Source organism: Notamacropus eugenii, chromosome X (genome assembly GCF_028372415.1).
Source record: "Notamacropus eugenii isolate mMacEug1 chromosome X, mMacEug1.pri_v2, whole genome shotgun sequence".
NCBI lineage: Eukaryota > Metazoa > Chordata > Mammalia > Diprotodontia > Macropodidae > Notamacropus > Notamacropus eugenii.
The window spans coordinates 98,519,806-98,539,678 of record NC_092879.1 but is presented as its reverse complement, the minus strand read 5'-3'; the positions used below and the strand labels follow the sequence as shown (position 1 = coordinate 98,539,678).

General features: G+C 51.8%; 1 protein-coding gene and 1 long non-coding RNA gene across 5 annotated transcripts in view; one reads left to right on the top strand and one right to left on the bottom strand.

Moving 5' to 3' along the window:
* Positions 1 to 2,523: 2,523 nt before the first annotated feature.
* On the bottom strand, positions 2,524 to 18,490 carry LOC140515290 (uncharacterized). Its single transcript, XR_011970929.1, has 2 exons — positions 17,913 to 18,490; positions 2,524 to 3,287 (listed from the first exon to the last, which is right to left on the bottom strand). It is a non-coding gene; the product is annotated as an uncharacterized lncRNA (long non-coding RNA).
* LOC140515288 (ras-related GTP-binding protein A) overlaps positions 3,152 to 19,873 on the top strand; it is a 42,915-nt gene continuing 26,193 nt past the window's right edge. Inside the window, exons 1-3 of one of the 4 annotated variants that reach the window (XM_072625920.1) lie at positions 3,152 to 3,240; positions 7,300 to 7,401; positions 18,231 to 18,264. In XM_072625920.1, coding sequence (XP_072482021.1) covers positions 7,331 to 7,401; positions 18,231 to 18,264 — 105 coding nt within the window. In that variant the 5' untranslated portion in view covers positions 3,152 to 3,240; positions 7,300 to 7,330. Of the gene's footprint in view, positions 3,241 to 7,299; positions 7,402 to 15,760; positions 16,199 to 16,227; positions 16,433 to 16,682; positions 16,915 to 18,230; positions 18,265 to 19,873 lie in introns of those variants that run through there. The other 3 variants (XM_072625918.1, XM_072625921.1, XM_072625922.1) reach the window with 3 other exon arrangements.

The window sequence follows — 19,873 nt, the reverse complement described above, 5'->3', positions numbered from 1 at the left end:
GTCAGATCAGCACTTAAGGAAAATTGTCGGCAGCAGCCGCTCGTAGGATGCACCCAAGAGGCTAAGAGCCCTGAGGCAGGGTGACCAGTTAGGTGGCTGCCTGGCCCAGAGGTGATGAAGGCCTGAGCTCAGGGGGCAGCTGGCTGTGGACAGGGAGAAGAGGCCCAGCTGAGAGATGTGGTGGAGGCTGAGATGACAAGTCCTACTAACTGAGTGGCTATTTGAAGTGAGGGTGAGTGGCGAGGCAGTCTGGCTTTATGAACCTGGGAGACTGGGAGAAGGGGGAGGTTTGGAAGAGAGGAGGATTTGGGGGGAAGATGGGGAGTTCAGTAGGGGATGGGGCAAGCTGGAGACTCGTGTGGGACATTGGGTCCAAGTCTCTATTGGTGGCTGATGTGGACCCAGTGCTCAGGAGAGAGACTGGGGCTGGATGTGTTACTGATTAAACTTACCTTCGGGTGGGCATGTGGGGAGCCTGAGGCTGATTCCTCGGAAGCAGCTACTTAGCAGCCCGGAGGGAATCTTCTTATTCCTAAGAAGGGATGGAGGCGTGGGGGTAATCGGCCTCCCTTATCTAAGGAGCTACGGGGTGTTTAGCATTTCTTGGCCCTAGAGCACCGTGTAAATGTCAGCTTTTACTTTCCTGATCTCAGGTGGGGTGGTCAAATAGACCAGGGCTACCCTGTCCCCTCCCAGGTAACTAGCTTTGGGCCCTTGGGCCCTGCCTGGCCCATCCGCTCTCTATGGCATCACCCCCTCCACGAAATCTCCCACCAGATAAGCCAGGTGTGTACTGACCATTGTGCCAGGGCTACAAGGAGGAAACATGCCCCAGCCTCCAGTCTTTGGGTAGATACAACAGGTTCACAGAAGCAAATTCCAAGGGATTGCTGGGGGAGGGAAAGTCCTGATTGGCAAGAACTCTTGTACAAAAACACGCAAGCAGGAGACCCTGGGTTGTGTCCGGGTCTCAGCCCAAAGGCTGGTTAGCCAGAGCAGAGAAGAGAAGAGGGGGAGCCAGGAAAGATGGCCTGGGGCCAAGCTGGGAAGGGCTTTGAAAGGCCAGACAGCTTGTAGTTTATACCTGAGCTACTTCCTTGATCGCAGCCTCAGTTTCCTCACCTGTAAAATGGGGATAATAATACTTGTGCTACTATCGCATAGGGTTGTTGAGAGGGAAAACCTTGTAAATTTTAAAGGAGTCTGAATCTGAAAGAAGAAAGAGTGGGGGAGGGGCAGGAGAGTAGGCTGGTGGGGGCAGGGTGCTGAGATTGAACGGATGGAGCTTGAACCAGGGAAACTCCCAGCAACTTGTCATTTAAGCTGGATACAGTTGGCCAACAGGTGCTTGGCTAAATTGTGCACTCCCATCATGCCTCACCTTCTATGGAAAAGAATTTTGGGCTGCCTTAGAGAAAGCCCATAGTGTACGGCTGTTCTCATTGTAGGAGGAGCCCGGCTGAAGGTGGGGAGGGGGTATGGAGGGGTGGGGCATGTTATCTCTGGAGCCTGTTGTCACAACAGAAAGTTCTAAGTAAAGCTGTCCTTTAGGGTGGCAGCTCTCAAACTGTCTGGTCTCCAGACCCCTTTATACTCTTAAAATGATTTAAGGACTGATTCTTCCTCCCTCCCCAAGAGTTTTTGTTTATGTGGCATATTTCTATCCATATTTCCCATATTGGAAATGAAAAAAATCTTAGTGTTATTGTGAAATCTTGACCTTGTCAACTCCATGAAAGGGTCTAAGGGACCCCCAGGGGCTCTGGGACCACACTTTGTGAACTACTACCTTAGGGTATGTATTCATCCATCCATCCATCTTTTACAAAGTCCCAACAGGCTAGGAATTAGGGTTAGAGTTGGAATATGCCAAGCACTGTGTTAGGCACTGGGAAAGAGACAAAGACAGATAAGGCCTCTGTCCTGCCTTCATGGAACTTATAGTCTATCAGAAGGGCTCAACTGCATGCATGCCCAAACATACAGCTATCTAACAAATCCCATAATTATGTAACAAGTGGTTATGATGGAAAGATGGGTGGGCACAAAGTGCTCTATTCAAGGTGATGTGAAACTTGTGGTCAGAGTCTTACTGGAGCTGTATCTCCAAGGATGGGGAGGGTTTCTAAAGAGAGGGATGCAGGAAAAAGGAGGAAGAGGAGGGTGCTTGAAACATAAGGAATAATTTGGGCAAAGGCTGAGAAATAAAATTAAGATTGACCAGGGTGAGAGAGGAAGGAGCAGCAAGGAGGAGTTTTGAGTGAGATCAGAACCAGGGTCGCCATGTTTTTTTGAGGGGGGAGGGAGGCCTTGAATGCCAATTTGAGGAATTTGGCCTTGTGAGTGCTAGGAAGGAAGCCTCTTTGGGGCTGGGGAATCACCTTTCCCCCAGTGTTGGAGGCCTGAGGGGGAGGGTCTGGTTTAGGACTTCTTATTCTTAGCTTTCTGATTCTCTGGTTGGTGTCTTGCTCCTACTGTACTCCTTTTTGAAATCGTCTGATAACTAGTCACTTGGGCCTCAAGTTGTAGTCTGATAGTTTAATTAATAAAAGCAAGTAATAGCAAAGAAATCCAGTGACAGTGACACAGTTCCTAGTGTCCGTTCAAGCCAGCCACAGCCTTCTAGGCTCCTCCCAACTTCCCCCGGGACAGATGGTTGTCAGTCTAGCCCAAGCCCACCCAATAGTCAAGGGGCCTGAGGCCAACCTAGGGAAGTGGAGAGTGCTGGCCAGTAACCTGCCTTCCAAGGGACTTACTTAGCGCCGGAGTGTAGCCTCCCAGAGTAAGTGAAATCTGCCCAGAGGCGTGTTTCTCAACTGAAATCCAGGGTGGCCTCCTCTTGCTGAGATCCTGGACCATGGGTGAGGTCTTGGGTAATATGGAAGCACAAACAACATTCTCAAGTCCGTCGTTGGCTAGAGTATGGGGCTCTGTCATCCACATTGCACAACATCGACATCGCACTGCTCCAGTGTTTGAGAGGGATGGGAGACAGCAGAGCCCCAGCCCCACCAGTGCCCCACCAGCTCTCAGCAGCATGTGGCCATGGCCTACGTTGGGCCTGTCACTTCAGTGGCCTTCAGCCTTTCTCTGCTTTTTCTCCTTTCTCTCCAGGTTCCCTCTCAAAAGTCCATCTGCTACGACGTGGTCGCCCCTCTGGTGATTACGTGTCCTGGGTGCCACGCATCTCAGGAAGAAAGAGCACCTGAAATTTTTCCACTCCATCAGCTCGCTGGCCAGGTATGGAGACATCCCTTCTTCTTAAGCATGTGCAAGGAATTTGAGTCCTAAGATGGGAAAGCGGGTGAATAAGCTCAGCTAGACTGCATCTTGGTGAGCCTTCCCCATGGCTCTCTGAACATTTTCCACCCTCCTCAGCTGCTTAACAGTTCTCTTTTACTTTCCTTCCCAAGTCTCAGAGAAAGAGGTATCATGGAACAGAACTGGTAGCCAGTGTTGACTCGGGAGATGGGATGGAGCAGGGAGAGAGAGGAGCCTAATTCTACCTCTCACTCCATCTCAAGGCAGGTCTCTCACCTCTTGGTAGTCAGCAAGGCAGGTGCTCTCAGACCTGGGCCATATTGACTTTTGCTTCCCGGTATTCCTTTGGTCACAGGGGAGTTGGAGGGGGCAGTTATTGAGAAGTGACAGCAACGTAAAAAAATCAATAAAACCTTTCTTTAAAAATGAAAGAGGTATCTTTACTCCCCTCTGCTAACTCCCACCCTTTGACCTGTGCCTAGTTTCCAGCCCCTGCTCCAGAGCCTTGCTTCCTCAGAGAGTAAGTTTGTAGTCTACCACCTCTCTGCCCAAAGGAGAACATGGTTTATTAACTTCCTCCAGCAACATCTGGTGGTTCAGGAGAGGAGCAGAAAGGAAGATTATGTGTGTGTGTGGTGGGGGGGGGGGTTTCCTGGGGTCGAGAATTGGCAGGGTGTAAGTAGCAGAGGGATAAGGGGGGCAGTGTCTTGTTTAACTGGTTACCTGTAGGTTCATAACTATTCAAGGGGGAGGAAAGGGAGACCCAAATTGGGCTGACTGAATGGGAGAACTGGAAAGAATGGAGGTGAAGACAGAGCCCATTCATGAGGACTGTGAAGTAGTGATGGACGGGACATTCTAAGAAGGGGGAATTTGCAGATTTCAAGATTTTGGAGGTAGAACAATTCGGAGGCTTGAGGAAGGCTTAAAAAATGACCACTCCTGCTGCTCAAGTGGGAGGCCTGGGTGTTTGAAGGAGCACAAAGAATGAGGGAAGAGGTGGGGTAGTGGAGGGGCAGACTGGGAGGCAGGTACTGAGCCAATCAGAGAAAGGAGAGTGTATAACCTGGAGACATCTGCTCAGACTAAGCCAGCAGGAGAACTTCCCAGCAGAAGAGTTTGGCAGTCTCGAGCCCTAAAAGGGAAGCGGAAGCGGAAGCAGCAGCAGCAGCAGCAGCAGCAGCTACTAAAGAGGGTGACAAAGGATGAGGGACCTTCTGGAGAAAGCCAGATTTTCCTGAGAAGCAAAAGTGTCCGAGCAAGGGAGTCTCCTGCAGCAGAGTCAAGTTGCAGGATAATCAGTCGATAAACATTTATAAACTGCTTACTATGTGCCAGGCATTGTGCTAAGCTCTGGGGATTCAGAGAAAGGCAAAACCATGGTCCTGCCCTCAAGGAGCTCACATTTAAATGGGGGGCAGGGTAAGAACAACTTGTAGATATGTAGAGTGTAGATGGAAAGTAATCTCAAAACGTAGGCACTAGTGGTAGAGGAAGGAAGCTGGGAAATCTAGGAGGAAGACATAAGGAGGGACGGCATTCCGGGCATGGGGAACAGCTAGTACAAAGGCCTGGAGTCAGGAGATGGAGTATAGTGTGTGAGGAATAGCAAGTAGGCCAGTGTGGCTGGATTATAGAGTGCATGGGAGACAAGTAAAGTAAAAGGAAACTAGGAAAATGGGGAGGGGTCAAAATCATCATCATTTTAAAATTTATATTAACATTTTTATATTAACATATATTAATATTTATATTATTGACAAAAACCATGAGGAAAAGATAGAAAAATAAATTCCATACAAGATAACTACAAAATGCATAACATATGTGGAAGTTTACCTACTATACAGGACTTCTATAAATATAGTTAAATAACAGTCTTTACAAAAATGAAGTCCTAAATAATTGCAAAGATATCCATTGTTCATGGTTAGGCTGGACCAATATACTAAAAAATAATGAAACTGTCTAAATTAATCTATAGATTTAGTACCAAGCTAAACAAACCACCAAAGTTTTACTTCATTAGACTGGACAAAATAAAAACAAAATTCAGGAGAAGGAGCAAAAGGCCAAGAATTTCAAGGAACAAAATACCTTTTAAAAACAGAATGGTGGGGGCCTAGCGTTACTAGATCTCAGAGTAAAAGTGTTTGGTACTGAAGTTAAAAATAGAAGATTAGATCAGGAGAAAAGCCTAGAAAAGTCAGACTAGAAGAAGAGCCAATGAACATGGTGGCCGAGGGTTCAAGAAACCCAAGAGCACAAAGTTATGGAGGGAAAGATTTCTTATTCACAAGGCTAAACTGGAAAGCAATGTGAGGGGAACTGGGTTTAGCCCAACAGCTTAGAACCAGGGGTGGGGAACCTGCGGCCTTGAGGCTGCATGTTGTAGTCTAGGTCCTCAAGTGACCCACGTTCCCCACTCACTAAAATGAGTTCCAGTCTCTAGACGTAAGGGGTGGGTCATCATGTGTTCATGGTAGCTCGAGTCTCTGAGACGCATATTCACTTCATTGCTCTTTGCTTTCGACAGGCTTTTCTTCAGCTTACCGCCATCTTGTCTATTAAAGGGTGTGCCTGCCTGCACCTCCATTTTCAGAATTAAGCACTGAGATCTATTTGCTGTAAAGATCAATGAGGCTCTTCTAGGCAATCTGTGACTCACTCTCCACCTCCTGATGCCTGATTAGATGTTAGAGAGTCGGTCCAGTTCCTGCACAATGAGTTGCTTCAAGGAAAGTTGCCTTCTCTTTGGGCAGGCCATTGCTTCAAGCTAAGCTTGGCTACTGGCCTCCTTGAGTGGTTCTTTATCCGCTTGGGGCACTGTGGCCTTAGGACTGCTTTTTTGAAGCCCGATATTCAAACCCACCATCCCTTCTCTCCATCTGTCAGTTCCTTGCTTATGGAGAGCTATAGGAGTTCATTCTGGGCTACCCTCTCAATATCTAGTAACATATCTGTTACTAGACTATCCTGGGTCATCTCCAGTCATCCTGATGAATATCTGGTCACTGGATTCAGATGGTTCTGGAGGAGAAGTGAGGCTGGTGACCAGCACAGCCCTCCCTCACTCAAAACAAAGTCAAGTACAAGTCATGTCATCATTTCTCTGATGGCTTGGTCTTCTTCGGCAATGAAGGATGAACACACACACACACCCTCTCAATGGAGTCCACCAAAGTCCTTGAAACTGCCTCTGACACCTGGAGTATTGGGAACAATACCCACAGTCCTTTGCCAGGTCTTCCAGGACCACCTTGTGTCAATACCCTTCCTCCCTTCTGGGTAAAGACACACTGGACTGTTTGCTGTCCCCCTCACATTTCCTGCAGATTCCTACTACCATGCTTTAGCTACTGCTGATCTGCCCCTGCCCTACCTTTCCCTGCTCTGGCCAACCTTAGGACCCAGTTCACTGCTTTCTGTACTCTCAAAGCTGGAAGCTTCACGGACCAGAAAAAGCACTTTCTACTCTTTTCTGTTCTATTTGAATTCTACTTATCTGCATAATTCCTTATGACTATAGACTGCTTGAAGGCAGAGACCATGTTTTCTTCTGTATCTTCCAAAGCCTCTAAGACAAAGCACCCAGTGGTCTGGGTGTCTATAGAAGCTACCTAGGAAACTGGTGGGATTTAAAAAACCCACCCAGAGAAAAGTGAGGGTTCCAGGAGTCATAGGAAAAGGGGAGGATGGGAGGACAGGGGGAGACAGGGACTGGGAAGGGTCCAGATGGCTGTGTGAGAAGTAGGAGAGAAAGGGCTTTTTTGGTCCAGGCCAGGGTCTCTTTACCTAGGATCTGATAACTAAAAAAAAAAAAAAGGATAGATTTTGAAAAACAAAATCAGTTTCCCTTGTAATCCTATGTACTCTATTTGATGCATTTAAAAAGCTTCTTTTGAGAAGGGGAGGGGGTCATGGCTTCCTCAGACTGCCAAAGGATTCTGTGACAGTAAAAAGGGGAAGAACCCCTGGGTTCCAGGGTCCAATGGGGATGCTGCCATGGTATGCCATTAATGCTGCTGTCTCTCTCAGGTGTATCCCCTTCCACCAGTTGGAGCAAGGGATGGAGAGACTTAGGATAGTCTCTTCGGGGCCTGTCGTGAAGAGGAGGCCCCTACCAATGGCACCTTTCAGGTAGGTCCAGTGCTCTCACCTGCTTCTCCAGGTTCTATCTCTGTCAGATGGAGCTGCCTTAGATGGGAGGAGGCAGTGGGAGGGCTATTGGTACTAGCTCTGGTGGATAGGATGCTGGCCTGGCATCAGGCAGATGTCCTAGCAGGGTGACCTTTGTCAAGTCACTTGATCATTGTTTGCCTCAGTTTCTTGATCTGTAAGATGGGATTTGTAAAAGCACTCACCTCCTAGAATTGTTGTGAGGATCAAATGCGATGACCTTTGGGAAATGTTATATAAATGTGAGCTATTATTATGGGCTGCTATAAGGCAGCAAGGTTTCATTCAGCCCCAGCAACTTCCAAAGGGCATCTAAGGCTCCAAGGGATTATGGTCTGTAGAAGTGAAGGAAGCACCAACATCGTGAAATCATGCTGGGAGTATTAAAGTAAATGTATCAGTCAGCCCCGGCCCTCAAGGAGCTCCCAGTCTAATGGGAAGAGACCACACAAATAGCCATAGACAGACAAGCTATGGACAGATAGGAGAGATTGGAGAGAGCCTCAGAGGGAAGGCACCGGCGACAAGGCACATCCATTGGGAAAGGTTTTGTGCAGACAGTGACATTTTAATGGAGAGCTGAAGGAAGTCATGAGGCAGAGGTGAAGCGAGGCAACATCTCAGGTATGGGAGGCAGCCAGGAAAAAGACTGGAACGTTAGGCCTGGGCCTTGGTGGCTAAGTAAAGGATAGACTAGGGTGAGAAGAGACTCCCCCCCGCCCCCCGCAGCTAGTGCCAGTGTCACAGTGTCACAGCCCAGGTGTCAGTGATGAGGGTCTGCACTAGAGGCAGGGCATTGTCAGGGGAGAGTAGGGGGGGTGCATGCGAGATGTTAGGCACAGGACTTGACCACAGATTGGATGTGGAGGGTGAGACAGAGTGAAAGATCAAGGATGGAATGGAAATTGGGAGACTTGGTACCTGAGAGGAGGGGAGGGGCAGGAGGATGAGTTCAGAGGTCTAACGTCTGCTTCTGACACATCTGATAGGCAGCTGGAGATGCAAGACAGGAGGCTGGCAGAGATGGGCAGGTGTGAGAGTCGTTTTCATAGAGGTGAAAGTCGAATCCATAGAAGCTGAGATTACCAAGCCAAACAGTCCACAGGGAGAAGGGAAGAGGGCCTGGGCCAGAGCCCTGAGGGACACCTGTGGTTAGAGGGGGTGATGGGGAAGAGGAGCCAGCCAAGGAGACTGAGGAGGAGCCATCAGAGAGGGAGGAGGGGGGCCAGGAGGGAGGGGTGTGATCCGGAGGAGGAGCCATCAGAGAGGGAGGAAGAAAACTGAGGGAGGGAGGAGTATTCCAAAAACCTAGAGGAAAGAGAATATCAAAGAGGAGAGAGTGACCACTGGGGTCAAAGGCTGCAGAGAGGGAGGGAGGCCAGGGAGAATGAGAATTGAAAAAGGCCATTGGTTTTGGCAACTAAGAAATCAAGGAGAGCAGTTTCAGTGGAATGATGAGGTTGGAAGCTAGATCAGGAGGGGCTAAAAAGAGAGTTTTCACTCACTTTTGGAGGCACCTAAGGCAGACTCTGGCCTTTCCAAGGAGTCTGGCTACAAAGGGCAGAGGAGAAATAGTTACCAGGGATGGAAGGACCAAGTGAAGGGGCATTGAGGATAGGGGAGCCATGGGCATATTATAGGTAGTAGGAAGCAGCCAGGAGCCAGGGAATGACTGAAGATAAATGAGAGATGGGGATGATAGAGAGGCAACCTGCTGGAGGAAGTGAGAGGGAATGGGATCATCTGTGCAGGTAGACAGTGAGAAGGGTCACTACAATGCATGAGCCTTGGTCAAGGCCAAGACAGTGGCACAAAGTTTGCTCAAAAGCCTGCAGTGGTTTGGGGAGGCCCCTTATTCTGGCATTCAAGGCCTTCCACAGTTTGGTACCATCCTAATTTTCCAGGCTTATCTTACCTTGCTGGCCTCCATATGTGCTACTCTGCATACATTAAACTGTATGATTTACTAGGCTCCATCCATTGTCCTGGCTCCTGGTCTTTGCTCAGGGCCTCTGCCCCAGAAATGGCCTCCCCCCCCCCGCCCCCATTTCTGCATTTTGCAACTCTGCGCAACCTTTAAGACCTAGCTCAAATGTCATCTCCTTTAGGAAGGCTTCCCCGACCCCCCAATCAGCAGCAGCCAGCCCCTCCCTGACCTCATCTATCCCTTACTTTGCAGCTGTCTTATGCAGTCATAATGTATTAGCTTGCAATAGAGTTATTTGTGTATATATTCTATCCTCTGGGAGCCTGTGGGCTCCAGCAGTGTGGGCGTGATGCCTTGCTGAAGCCTCCCATCTCCCCCAGTGTTTGTCGTGCTCTGCCCTTCCTAAATGTAATCTGGAGCAGCCAATGGGAGACTTGGAAGGGGGCTTTGGACACCAGCTGGTCTAAACCTGTCCGACAACAGTGCCCTGGACATTCCCACAAGACCCCCCTTCTCGTGGCCTCCATGGGACCATGAAGAACTAGCCTGATCCATCATGGTGGTGACAGCCTGGTCCTTCAGCTCCATACGGGCAGCTCTCCTCCCCAGCCCTCTTAGCCTTCTCTGGGTCAGTGTCCTTGCCTGATGTGGCATCTGCAACAGAGTGCAGATGGGATCGGTTCAGAACTGCTGGGGCGGGGCCCACCTTTGGGGCTCTCAACACTCTGCCTAAAGGGGCAGTATTTGGTTTGTTACAAGAAGAGCCTTTTTCTGATGCTGCTGGCCATTGCTTGTGTTGTACTCTACTTCACTACAGAAGCAGACCGACAGGCCTTGGGAACTGCTTGGATATGGAAGGAGGAAAGTAAGCTTTTAAGTCTTTGTAAACCCTAGGATCCCCTACAATCCTCAGTGTGAGGATTTCTCTCTTACAGTCGTTCCGAGCAGATGACTTTGGTTGTCAAGAAGTCAAGAAGTGTTGATTAAGAGTCTACTATGTGTCAGACCTTGTGCTAAGGGCTAGAGGTACACAGAAAGGCGGAAGGCAATGCCTGCTCTCAGTCTAATGGGGCAGACAATATTCAAACAAATCAGCCCAAATAGGCCCTAGACAGGCTAAACTGGCAGTACTCAGCTGAGAAGAGGCCCTGCAATGAAGGGAGTTTCTAGAGAAAGTGGAATTTCAGTTTCGACTTAAAGGAAGTCAAGGAGGTCAGTGGGAGGAATGGGGAATGTATTCCAGGCCTGAGGGGAAGCCAGAGATGGAGGGTCTTGTTTGTGGAACAGCCAGTCAGTGGATGGAAAAGGAGGAGAATGTGTCTGGGAGTGAGGTGTAAGAATACTGGAAAGGGAGGAGATGACTAAGTTATGAAAGGCTTCGAATGCCAAACAAGAGTATTTTGTTTTTGACTGTGGGGGCCATAGGGAGCCACTGCAGTTTAGGGAGTGGGGGGGAAAAGGGGGGGAAGACACTTGATCAGACCTGTGCTTTAGGAAGATCCCTTTGATAGCTGAGTGGAGGATAGACTGCAGTTGGGAGAGACAGGAGGTGGGCAGACCCACCAGCAGCTGTTGCAGCAATATAGGCATGAGGGGTCAGCCCAGAGAAGGGGGCATGTTTGAGAGATGTTTCAGAGGTGAAATCAACAGGCTTTGACCACAGCCATGTGGGGTGGGGGTAGAGCTTGATCAAGAAGCCCAGGATGACTTTGGGGTGTGGAGTCTGGGGGATGCTCCCTAACAAGCATCTTTTCAGCTTCTTGAGTTTTCTGTCACTCCCAGAAAGCCACAGCAAGTGTTATTTCTGAGTTTTGTCTGCTCTGACTGGCTCCTTCCAGTAGAGGCTCTCCTAGCAGCTCCCTGAACACTGGCTAGTTGTGCCAAAATGCCCTCTCTGCTGAAACAAACCTTGTTCTGTCATTGGGAGTGTTGGCCACCAAGGGAAAAAGCCTCAAGACCTCTCCTGATCTGGGTGGGGGGGGAGGCATTGAGGGTCTCCTGAGCCTCAGGGCAGGGACTTCCTGTCACTGAGGCCTCTTCTTTTCACCATGGTTCATTTTAGCTTTGTCCAGGACCAGGCTCTCCCTTGTTTTCTAGAATTCCGAGAGTCTCCTCACCACAAACTCTATATTTGAAGCTGGTGACCATAAATACTGACATGGGGTAAGGAGCCATCGTCTTGTCTACCCAAGGAATGCTGTTCCATTTCTTCAAAGCTGCTTTCCTTCCCTGCTCCCAACCCCCAGTTGTTCCAAACTGAGCTCTGGAAAGTATCTGGGTGGGAGATCAGAATCACCCAGGGCTATCAACTATGTACCACAGTTTCTAGCACTTGTCACTAATCCCCCAAGTCTTTCTGTTCAGGGGGAGGAAGAGTGATCCCTATATGTACCTAAGCTTAAACTCTGTAACATAATAATACAGCATCAAATCACAAGAAAGGCTGCCCTCTCTCAGCCCAGGGTCCCAGGATCATTGGGCTCTGATTGGTAAGCAAGGTCATGCTTATCCTCCCTTATGTCACTTCACAGCTAATAATAGATAGTATTTATATAGCTGAGGTTTGCAAAGCACTTTATATGTGTTCACTCATTTGATCCTCATGACAACCCTGTGAAGTAGGTGTATTATTAGCTCTGTTTTACAATTGGGGAAACTGAGGCAAACAGTTAAGTGACTTGTCCAGGGTTACAGAGCTAGTAAGTGTCTAGGGCTGGATTCATGTCCTGCCCTTTAGGTGTCACCCAGCTGCCTCATAGACCAGATTTCTCCCTCCAATCCTGGTAGAATGGAAATAGCACCAGGTCTAGAGTCAAAAGATCTTGGTTTGAATTCTGGCTCCATTGGTTATTAGTTGTGGTATCTTAGACAAGTCACTTCATTATTCTCGTCTTCATTTCTTCATCTCCCAAATGAAGTTGGACGTGGGGCTCTTTAAGGCTCCCCCTAAAGTCTTAGATGCTTTGGGGCTCTGGGAAAACTCATTCAACATGAATTTATCTAAGTCTTCATGGGATCTATTTGTGTCTCTATCTTGTTCTGCCTCTTGATGGTAATGAGTTCAAAAAGGTTACTAATACTTAGGGATGGTAAGAATGAGTTTTACTAGTCTCAGATGTACTAAAATAAGACTCTTTCTAGCTTCAGGGGCCTTCTGACTCTGGCACTCTGGGATCTGATAAACTAGTCCTTGGCACTTGCCTCCCCATTCCCCATGCCCTCAGTTTACAGATTCCGTCCCTTCACCTCTCACTCAGCCTTCACTTTTCCAGAATTAGAGAACAGGAGGGAGTTAGAGAGGGGAGGAAGGAGCAGAGTGAGAGGGGAAGGGGGAGAGCGAGAGGGGGAAGAGGGAGAGATCAAAAGGGGTTGGAGGAAGCAGAGTGAGGAAGGAGAATAGGAAGGCAGAATGAGTGAGAGGGGAGAAGGAAGAGGGGGAGAGCTAGACACAGGAACGCTGCTTCTCGTTCCACTCTGCAGCCCGATCCCCAAAGCCTTTCTCCTCTCTAGTCACCCCAACCACAGCTCCCCCTCACCCTCCCCAGCCCAAAGGCCTTGTCCCATCCTTTCCCCAGCCTCTTCTCTCAGTACAAACCTCAGCTCCCCCTTCCCCTTTTCCTTTAGTCTCAGAGGAAGGGCCGGCCTTCAGCTTTCCTAAGTCAGCCTTTTGATCTGGGACCTTGATCCTGTCTGGGCCCTCTTCCTGTCTCCTCGAGGTGTCATGGCCTCCCTCCCTCCCTTATTTTCAGTCTTCTCCACCTGTTGAAGGCTCTCCCTAGTCCTCCTAACTGCTTTTTCTCCTGCAGCAACCTTCCAAACCTACCCCTCTACCCAGACTGCTTTCTCCAAGGTTACCAATGATCTGGTCAATGTGAAATGTCACCTTTTTGGGGCTAATTAAGCTCTCTGTACCTTTTGACACTGCCTACCATCTCCCCTCCTTAGGAACTCTCTTCCCCTTAGGTTTGTATACTGTGCCTTGGTTTTCCTTCCTGTCGCCTATCTCTGCCTCTGTGCCTTGTCATCCTGCACTGCTGGAACACGTGGGCTTCCTTCAAGTATATCTCAGGGGCCACCTCCTTTAGGAGGCTCTTCATCCCTCTGACCCTCCCCATTTATTAGCTCGTCTCTGTCTTAAGATTACTTTATATCTATTTAGCACTTAGTTTTGCTCTCCCCAGAGCGCATGGAAGCCCCTTGAGGACAGGGCTAGTCTTTGTTTTATCTTTATTTTTAGTGCCTAGCACAGGGCATTGCACAGAGTATGAGGTCGTTAAATTGCTTGCAGGGTTGTCAGTGTGCTGAACCAGCAGGCAACCTCTCCTGGGTTTTGTTTTTTTATTTTTCTAGTAGGGGCTCTTGAAGAGTGACCAGGGCTGAAGAAGGCATCACCCTTGGACCCTTACTCAAAATGTTTCCAGCTTAGTAGTACCTAGCAGACCTTAGATTTCACAGATGAATTAGGTCCTTTGAGAACCCAGGCTCCTTTCCATATCAGGATAAGGCAATGACATTGGACTTTGGTGGGAAACAAAATTCAGATAAGACTCAGCCTCTTTCCTCAAGGAAACTACAAGTACAATTGTAGTTGTAGAAGGGAGGATTGTAGACTTTAGTGGTATCATCCAACTCTCATTTTACAGATGAGGACATTTTGAGGCTCACAAGCATAGGTGCAGGATTATGAGCTAGGAATGTGAGGACATCTGGCCCACATTCAGTGCTTGCCTATGCTAACGGGTGACTACAAGACTATATGGTAAACATCATACTAGAGACAGAAACAAAGAGGCATTTAGTGCGGTAGTGTGTGTATGTGCCACAACTTCATACCCAGGGTCCTGATTGATAATGGACCACCTTTAATGAGAGTGGGGCAAAAGCATGGAGCATTTGCAGGGCCAACTCCTGGGGCTTTTTCTTCATAAATGGGAGTTGTAGGTGAAGGATTCTGGGGGCCAGCGGGAAGGCAGCAGAGTGCTATAGACCTCCGCCAGTGGAGGGGAAAGAGCTTTAGGTTCAGCCGCAGATTAGCCATTTGCATTAAGCATTTGCGCCCCAAGGGTGCTCATTTGCAAAATGGGGATAACATTTGCCAAACCAGATTGTTGGGAGGATCACATGACAGTGATGTGGAATGTATTTGTAAATGATTTGCAAACTATAATGGCGCCCCGCTCCAACGGAAGAGAGGCCAAGCAACAACCAGTGTGGAGGGCCCGAGTGGGCTGGAGGAGCCAGGGCCCATTCCTATCCTCTAAGTGACCTTGGATAATTAACCTCGAGGTACCTCAGTTTCTTCCTGTGTGTAATCGAGAGGTTGAACTAGGTGGCTTCCGAGGTTCCTTCGAGCTGTGATTGGGTGACCACATCCCAGGCCCCCCGGGAACCATCTGATCTAACCAACAGCCCTCACGAGGATTAGGTGGCTTTGGGGGAGGCAGCCCTTGGCACTCGGGCACGGCCCCCTGGGGGCCCTTGAGGCTAGCTCCAGTGTGTGGAGATGGTGCCAGATGGGCAGTGCGCCTGCATGTTCTTTGGTCGTCACTGGGGGGAGGAGAAGTTGGAGGGCAGGTGGCCCGCTTGGCAGCCTGATCGGGTCTAGCGCAGAGAGCCCCGGATCTGGAGGCGGCAGCGTGCCCGGCTGGGGGCGAGGAGCCGCGCCTCCCTCTTCTCGCCCGCCTGCAGGCGGGGCTGCCAGGCGGCCCGCCCGCCGCCCGCCGCCCGCCGCAGTCCGGGTCCCCAGCGGCCAGGCGCGCAGGGGGTGCTGCTGGTGGGGTGGGTGGGCGGCGGAGGGGGGCCACGCTGGCACGGGCACTGGCACTGGCACGCTCCCGGGCCGCGCGCGTCTTTCCGGCCGAAGGACAAAGGTCACGGAGTGCCAAGGCTGAACAATCAAGCGCCGAAAGGGGCCAAGGCAGGTGCATCGCGCGCCTACCCGGCCGGGGCCGCGCCTACCCGGGGTCGCCGCCGCCGCCGCCGTCGGGCGGGAGGCAGGAGGCAGCCATCGGGTGGGGCCATCGGGCGGGAGTCCCGGCGGCGGCAGCCATGGCAGGCATGGCGGCCGCTGGCGGTAGTCCTTAGGGCCTCGGCGCGGCCGCAGCAGCAGCGGCGGCGGCGGCGGCGGCGGCGGGAGGAGGCGGAGGCGGCGGCGGCGGCGGCGGCGCCTTCGGGGACTGCAGCCTCCGCAGCAGCAGCAGCAGCAGCAGCAGCAGCAGCAGCAGCAGCAGCAGCAGCAGCAGCAGCAGCCTCCGCCTCCGCCTCCGCAGCAGCCTCCGCTGCGAGCGGGCGCGGCCGGGGCGGCGGCCCGGGAAGGAGCAGCGGCAGCAGCAGCTGCGGCGGCGGGGGAAGCACGAGCAGCGGCGGCAGCAGCAGCAGCCGCCGCCGGAGCCCCAGCCGCAGCCGCAGCAGCGCCGCCCGCGCCGCCACCGGGGCCATGGGGGCGGGGCTGGCCGAGGCAGCGCGGAGCCGCCGCTACCTTAAGGGCCAACCCGCGGCCCCCGAGCTGAGCGCCGAGGAGGCCGGCGGCGGCGGCGGGGACAGCGCGGACTGCAGCGGCGACACCGCGCCCAGCACCACCACGGCGCCCAGCACCACCGAGGCCACGGAGAGCGCGGCCACGGGGGGCACGGGCCCCGGGGGCCCCAGCACGGCATCCGGGGGCTGCGGCCTGCTGCTGCTGCGGGAAGGGATCGATGGCAGCGGCAGCAGCGGAGGCGGACCAGGAGGAGGCGGAGAAGAAGGAGGCGGAGGCGGAGGCGGCGACTGTGTCGGCGATGGGGATAGCGAGGCCGACGGCGACACTCTGGCCTTCCCCATGCACACTCTATGGTACGGTGTTCCGGGGCCCCGGTCACGTGACGGGCCCCCCGGGGGGGGTCCCCGCCTGCTCCTCACGTGACCCCGGCCGCCGCCGCCGCCACCGCCGCCGCCGCCGCCTCCCCAGCCGTAGCCGTAGCCGTAGCCGTAGCCCTTGGCGTCGCGAGGCGCGCGCCGCCACCGTCCCGGGGGGCGCGAGCCCTGGCAGACGCGGCCGCTCGCGGCCCTCCGAGCCGGTAGTGGCAGGTCAGAGGCCCCTGCTTCCGGTCCCCGCCCGTCATCGCTCCCCCACCGCTCTCCCCCCAAAAGCCGCCCCCCGCCCCGGCTTCGGCCCGGGCCCCGGCCCCGGCCCCGGCCCTGGCCTCGGCCCCGGCCCCGGCCCCGGCTCGGGCCCCGGCCGCCCATCCGCCGCCGCCGCCGCCGCCGCCGCCGCCCGTGCCCGTGCCGGTGCCGGTGCCGGTGCCGGCCCGGTCCCTGGCCTATGTGCCGCGGAGCGCCCTGGCCAGCCGGCTCGGGGCCAGGATCCGGGGAGACAGCTCGTCCCCGCTTCTGCCACCGCCCGAGTCCCCACCCCGGGCGACCCCTCGTCCGGCCCTGCCCTTGACCCCGACCCCCTTCCCACCGCTCCCCCTGTTCCCTCCGCTCCCTCCCATCGGGCCGGCCTCTGGAGGATGGCCCTACGACTTCGGCCGATGGGGCGCTCCGGCCTACCTGCTTGGGGCCACAGGGTCTGCGTAAGGGGCTGGGTGGGGTCCGGGGCTGGCGGGTGGACGGGCCAGGGCTGGCGGGTGGGGTAAGGGGCTGGCGGGTGGACGGGCTGGAGCCAGGGGAGGGGGCCGTGGCGGGGTGGGGGGCGGGAGGGGGGCAGGGCGGGGCCGGGATTGGGTCGGGGTCGTGGGAACCGATCCAGGGGCCTAATAGAGAGCCTAAGGTCAGTAGTTGTTAGCGGGCGCTGAAGAAACCCTCGGGCTGGGCGCAGGTAGCAGAGCTCCAGTGCAGGGAGCGGTCCTCTCAGCGCTCAGCTGGGAAACTGTATCCATTCTGGTTACTATGTAACCAGTTCTCTGCGGGGGTGCTGATGAGAAGCCAGGTGTGGCCGGACCTGGGCTGGGCTGGGCTGGGCTGGGCTGGGCTAGGCTAGGCTAGGCCGGGGCTGGCCTGGCCTGGCTGGACCCGGCAGGGTGGCAGCCTCCCTCTAGCTCTGTTCCACTGCGGCCTGAGTCAGGGCAAAAGGCTTACATTAAGGGCATGAAATCGATTCCACTTGATTACAAATTAAGCTCCTTATATCTCACCTTTCCAGGATGATGGGGAAAGTGCATTGTTGAGGGCATTTAGAGTGGAACAGCCTCTTTTTGTCACTAAGCAACAGCAGACACATGCCAGGTTGTTCCTGAGAAGCACCTGGCTTACTGGCCTTGGAGTTAGGTAGATCTGGGTTCAGAGGCCTGCTCCTGAAGGCATCTGCCTAGCCTTCCGCCTCTCAATGCCCCACAGGCAACTTTCTGGAAAAACATCCTAAATTTCTCATACTGATAGAATTACATGTCTTGTCTTTCTACACCCCCCCCCATTGTTTATAATTTCTAAACGTTTTTTATTTATGTGGCACTTCAAGGTTTACAAAACACTTGTATTATTTCATTCAACCCTCCTGGGTCCCCAGGAAGGACATTTTGTTATTATCCCCATTTTACACATTAGGAGGAGAGGTTCAGTGACTTACCCAGAGTCAGATACCCAATAATGGTCAGAAGCAGGATTTGAATCCAGGTCTTCTAGGTGCCAAGTCTCACAGCTGATCCTCTAGGTCCCGAGGTCTCTTCAGGACTAGTTAGTTGTCTTCAGGACAAATATTTCGGTGGCTGAATAGCAAAGACTGTTTCCTGGGCAGGAAGACAAAAGGGGATTGAGTTTAGGCCAAAAGCCATATATGTAACACTCAGATTCTACCTTAGCCGGGCCCCTTCCCAATTTTGCATTAATTTGAAATTGTACTAGTTGTCATTGGACCATGGATACTCTTTTCTTTTCAAATCTGCAGGTGGGTGATGCCAATCACAGCCATGAAGAAAAAGGTAAGCATCCTAAGACCATCCAAAAGCATCTCTGCATGCAGGATAAAATTCTGAAATGTTTGGGCCAGGGACCTTGGGCCTGGAATGGCCCAGGCATGATCATGCCCCTGCTTCCTCCAAGGCCTTCCGAATCTGGCTCCAGCTGGCCTTCCTAGCCTGCTCTCCTCTTGCTCCTGCATCTCTGACTAGTTCCCATCCAGCACCTTCTGCCTTCCCTGCCCAATCATCTGCCTCTTGGGATCCTTACCCTCCCCTTGGAGCTTCAGCCCAAGTGATGCCTCCTATGGGAGGCCTCTGCCGATTATCCTCCTCCTCCCACTGCCCCCACCCCAACTTGTTATAATTCTCCTTACTCAGAAAATACTTTGTGTTTACTTATCTCTGAGTACTTTCTGTCCTAGAATGTGTCTTCTTGAAAACAAAGACTGAATTGTTTCTTTGTAGCGCAAGACCATTCTTACATATAACCTGCTTAATATGAATGTTGGATCAAATTGCACATGGGTCTTTAATACGTATTGGAATGGAATTTATGCATGTATAATAACTGTTAGTCATTATTGAGTTCGTTATGGGTTTTACTTTTAAGGAACTGTGGTTGTATGTGGTAGGGTATTTGAAAGATAGTTTTACTAAGTTCTCTACTAGAGTCCTACTGTAATACTAGTGGGGAGGCTCTTGAAAAAAAGGGTTTTTAATTCATTTTTTTTCAGTCATCAAGTATTTATTTTTCCTTCTTTCTATCCCCTTCTAAAAAAAAAGAAAGAAAAAGAAAATCCCTGTTACGTGTATGCATAGTCAAGCAAACCAGATTCCCCCAAATGTGTCCAATCCTGCCTCCCTGGTGGGAGGGTGGCAGCTTTCTCTTGGAACCCCTCTTCCTGAGCCTAGCGAGGGCCATTTCAGCTACCTTGAGAAAGCCAGGTCCTTGTAGCTCAGCTGGACTCTGTGGACTGTGGAGCAAAACAAAACACCTTCACCATTTTCCCAGTAGGTAAAACTTCAAGGGAAATGTTTCTTCCTTGTACATTTTACTTAAGGGGGGAAATGTACGAAGGTCTCTCTTTCACAGGCAACCCTGGCATGGTTATTTGTGAATTGGGAAAAAACTCCAAACCAAACTGAACTATCCTTGGCCTTTCCCCATCTGCTTCTCTCTGTTGGGACAGTTTCCTTTATTGGATTGTTTTAGAGAACATCTGGTACAATTTTTATCATTCCTCTCCCAGTATTTACAACCAGAAAGTCTTTTTTTTTGCATTTGGGGATTGAATGTGGTATTTATAATCCCTTGATGTCAAAAACAAGGTTATAAGATTGTGTGTTTACATGTGGATAGGACCTTAACATCCCTCCTCTCCAGTTGTGCAGATTGGGAAACTGAGCCCCAGATTGGGGAAGTGATGGGTCTTGTGTCATACAGGTAGTAAGTTAGTTCTTCTGCCTCCAAATTCATCACTTTGTACTGCTCTGAGTGCAGAAAGCTTAGAGGTCAGCCATCTCCAGGCCCCCCCAAACCTCCCCCCCACTGGTTTCCACCTGAATTTTGGAGAGTGATGGCTTTAGGGGCATATCTTCTCTCCCCATGGACATACACCTTTCACTCAGG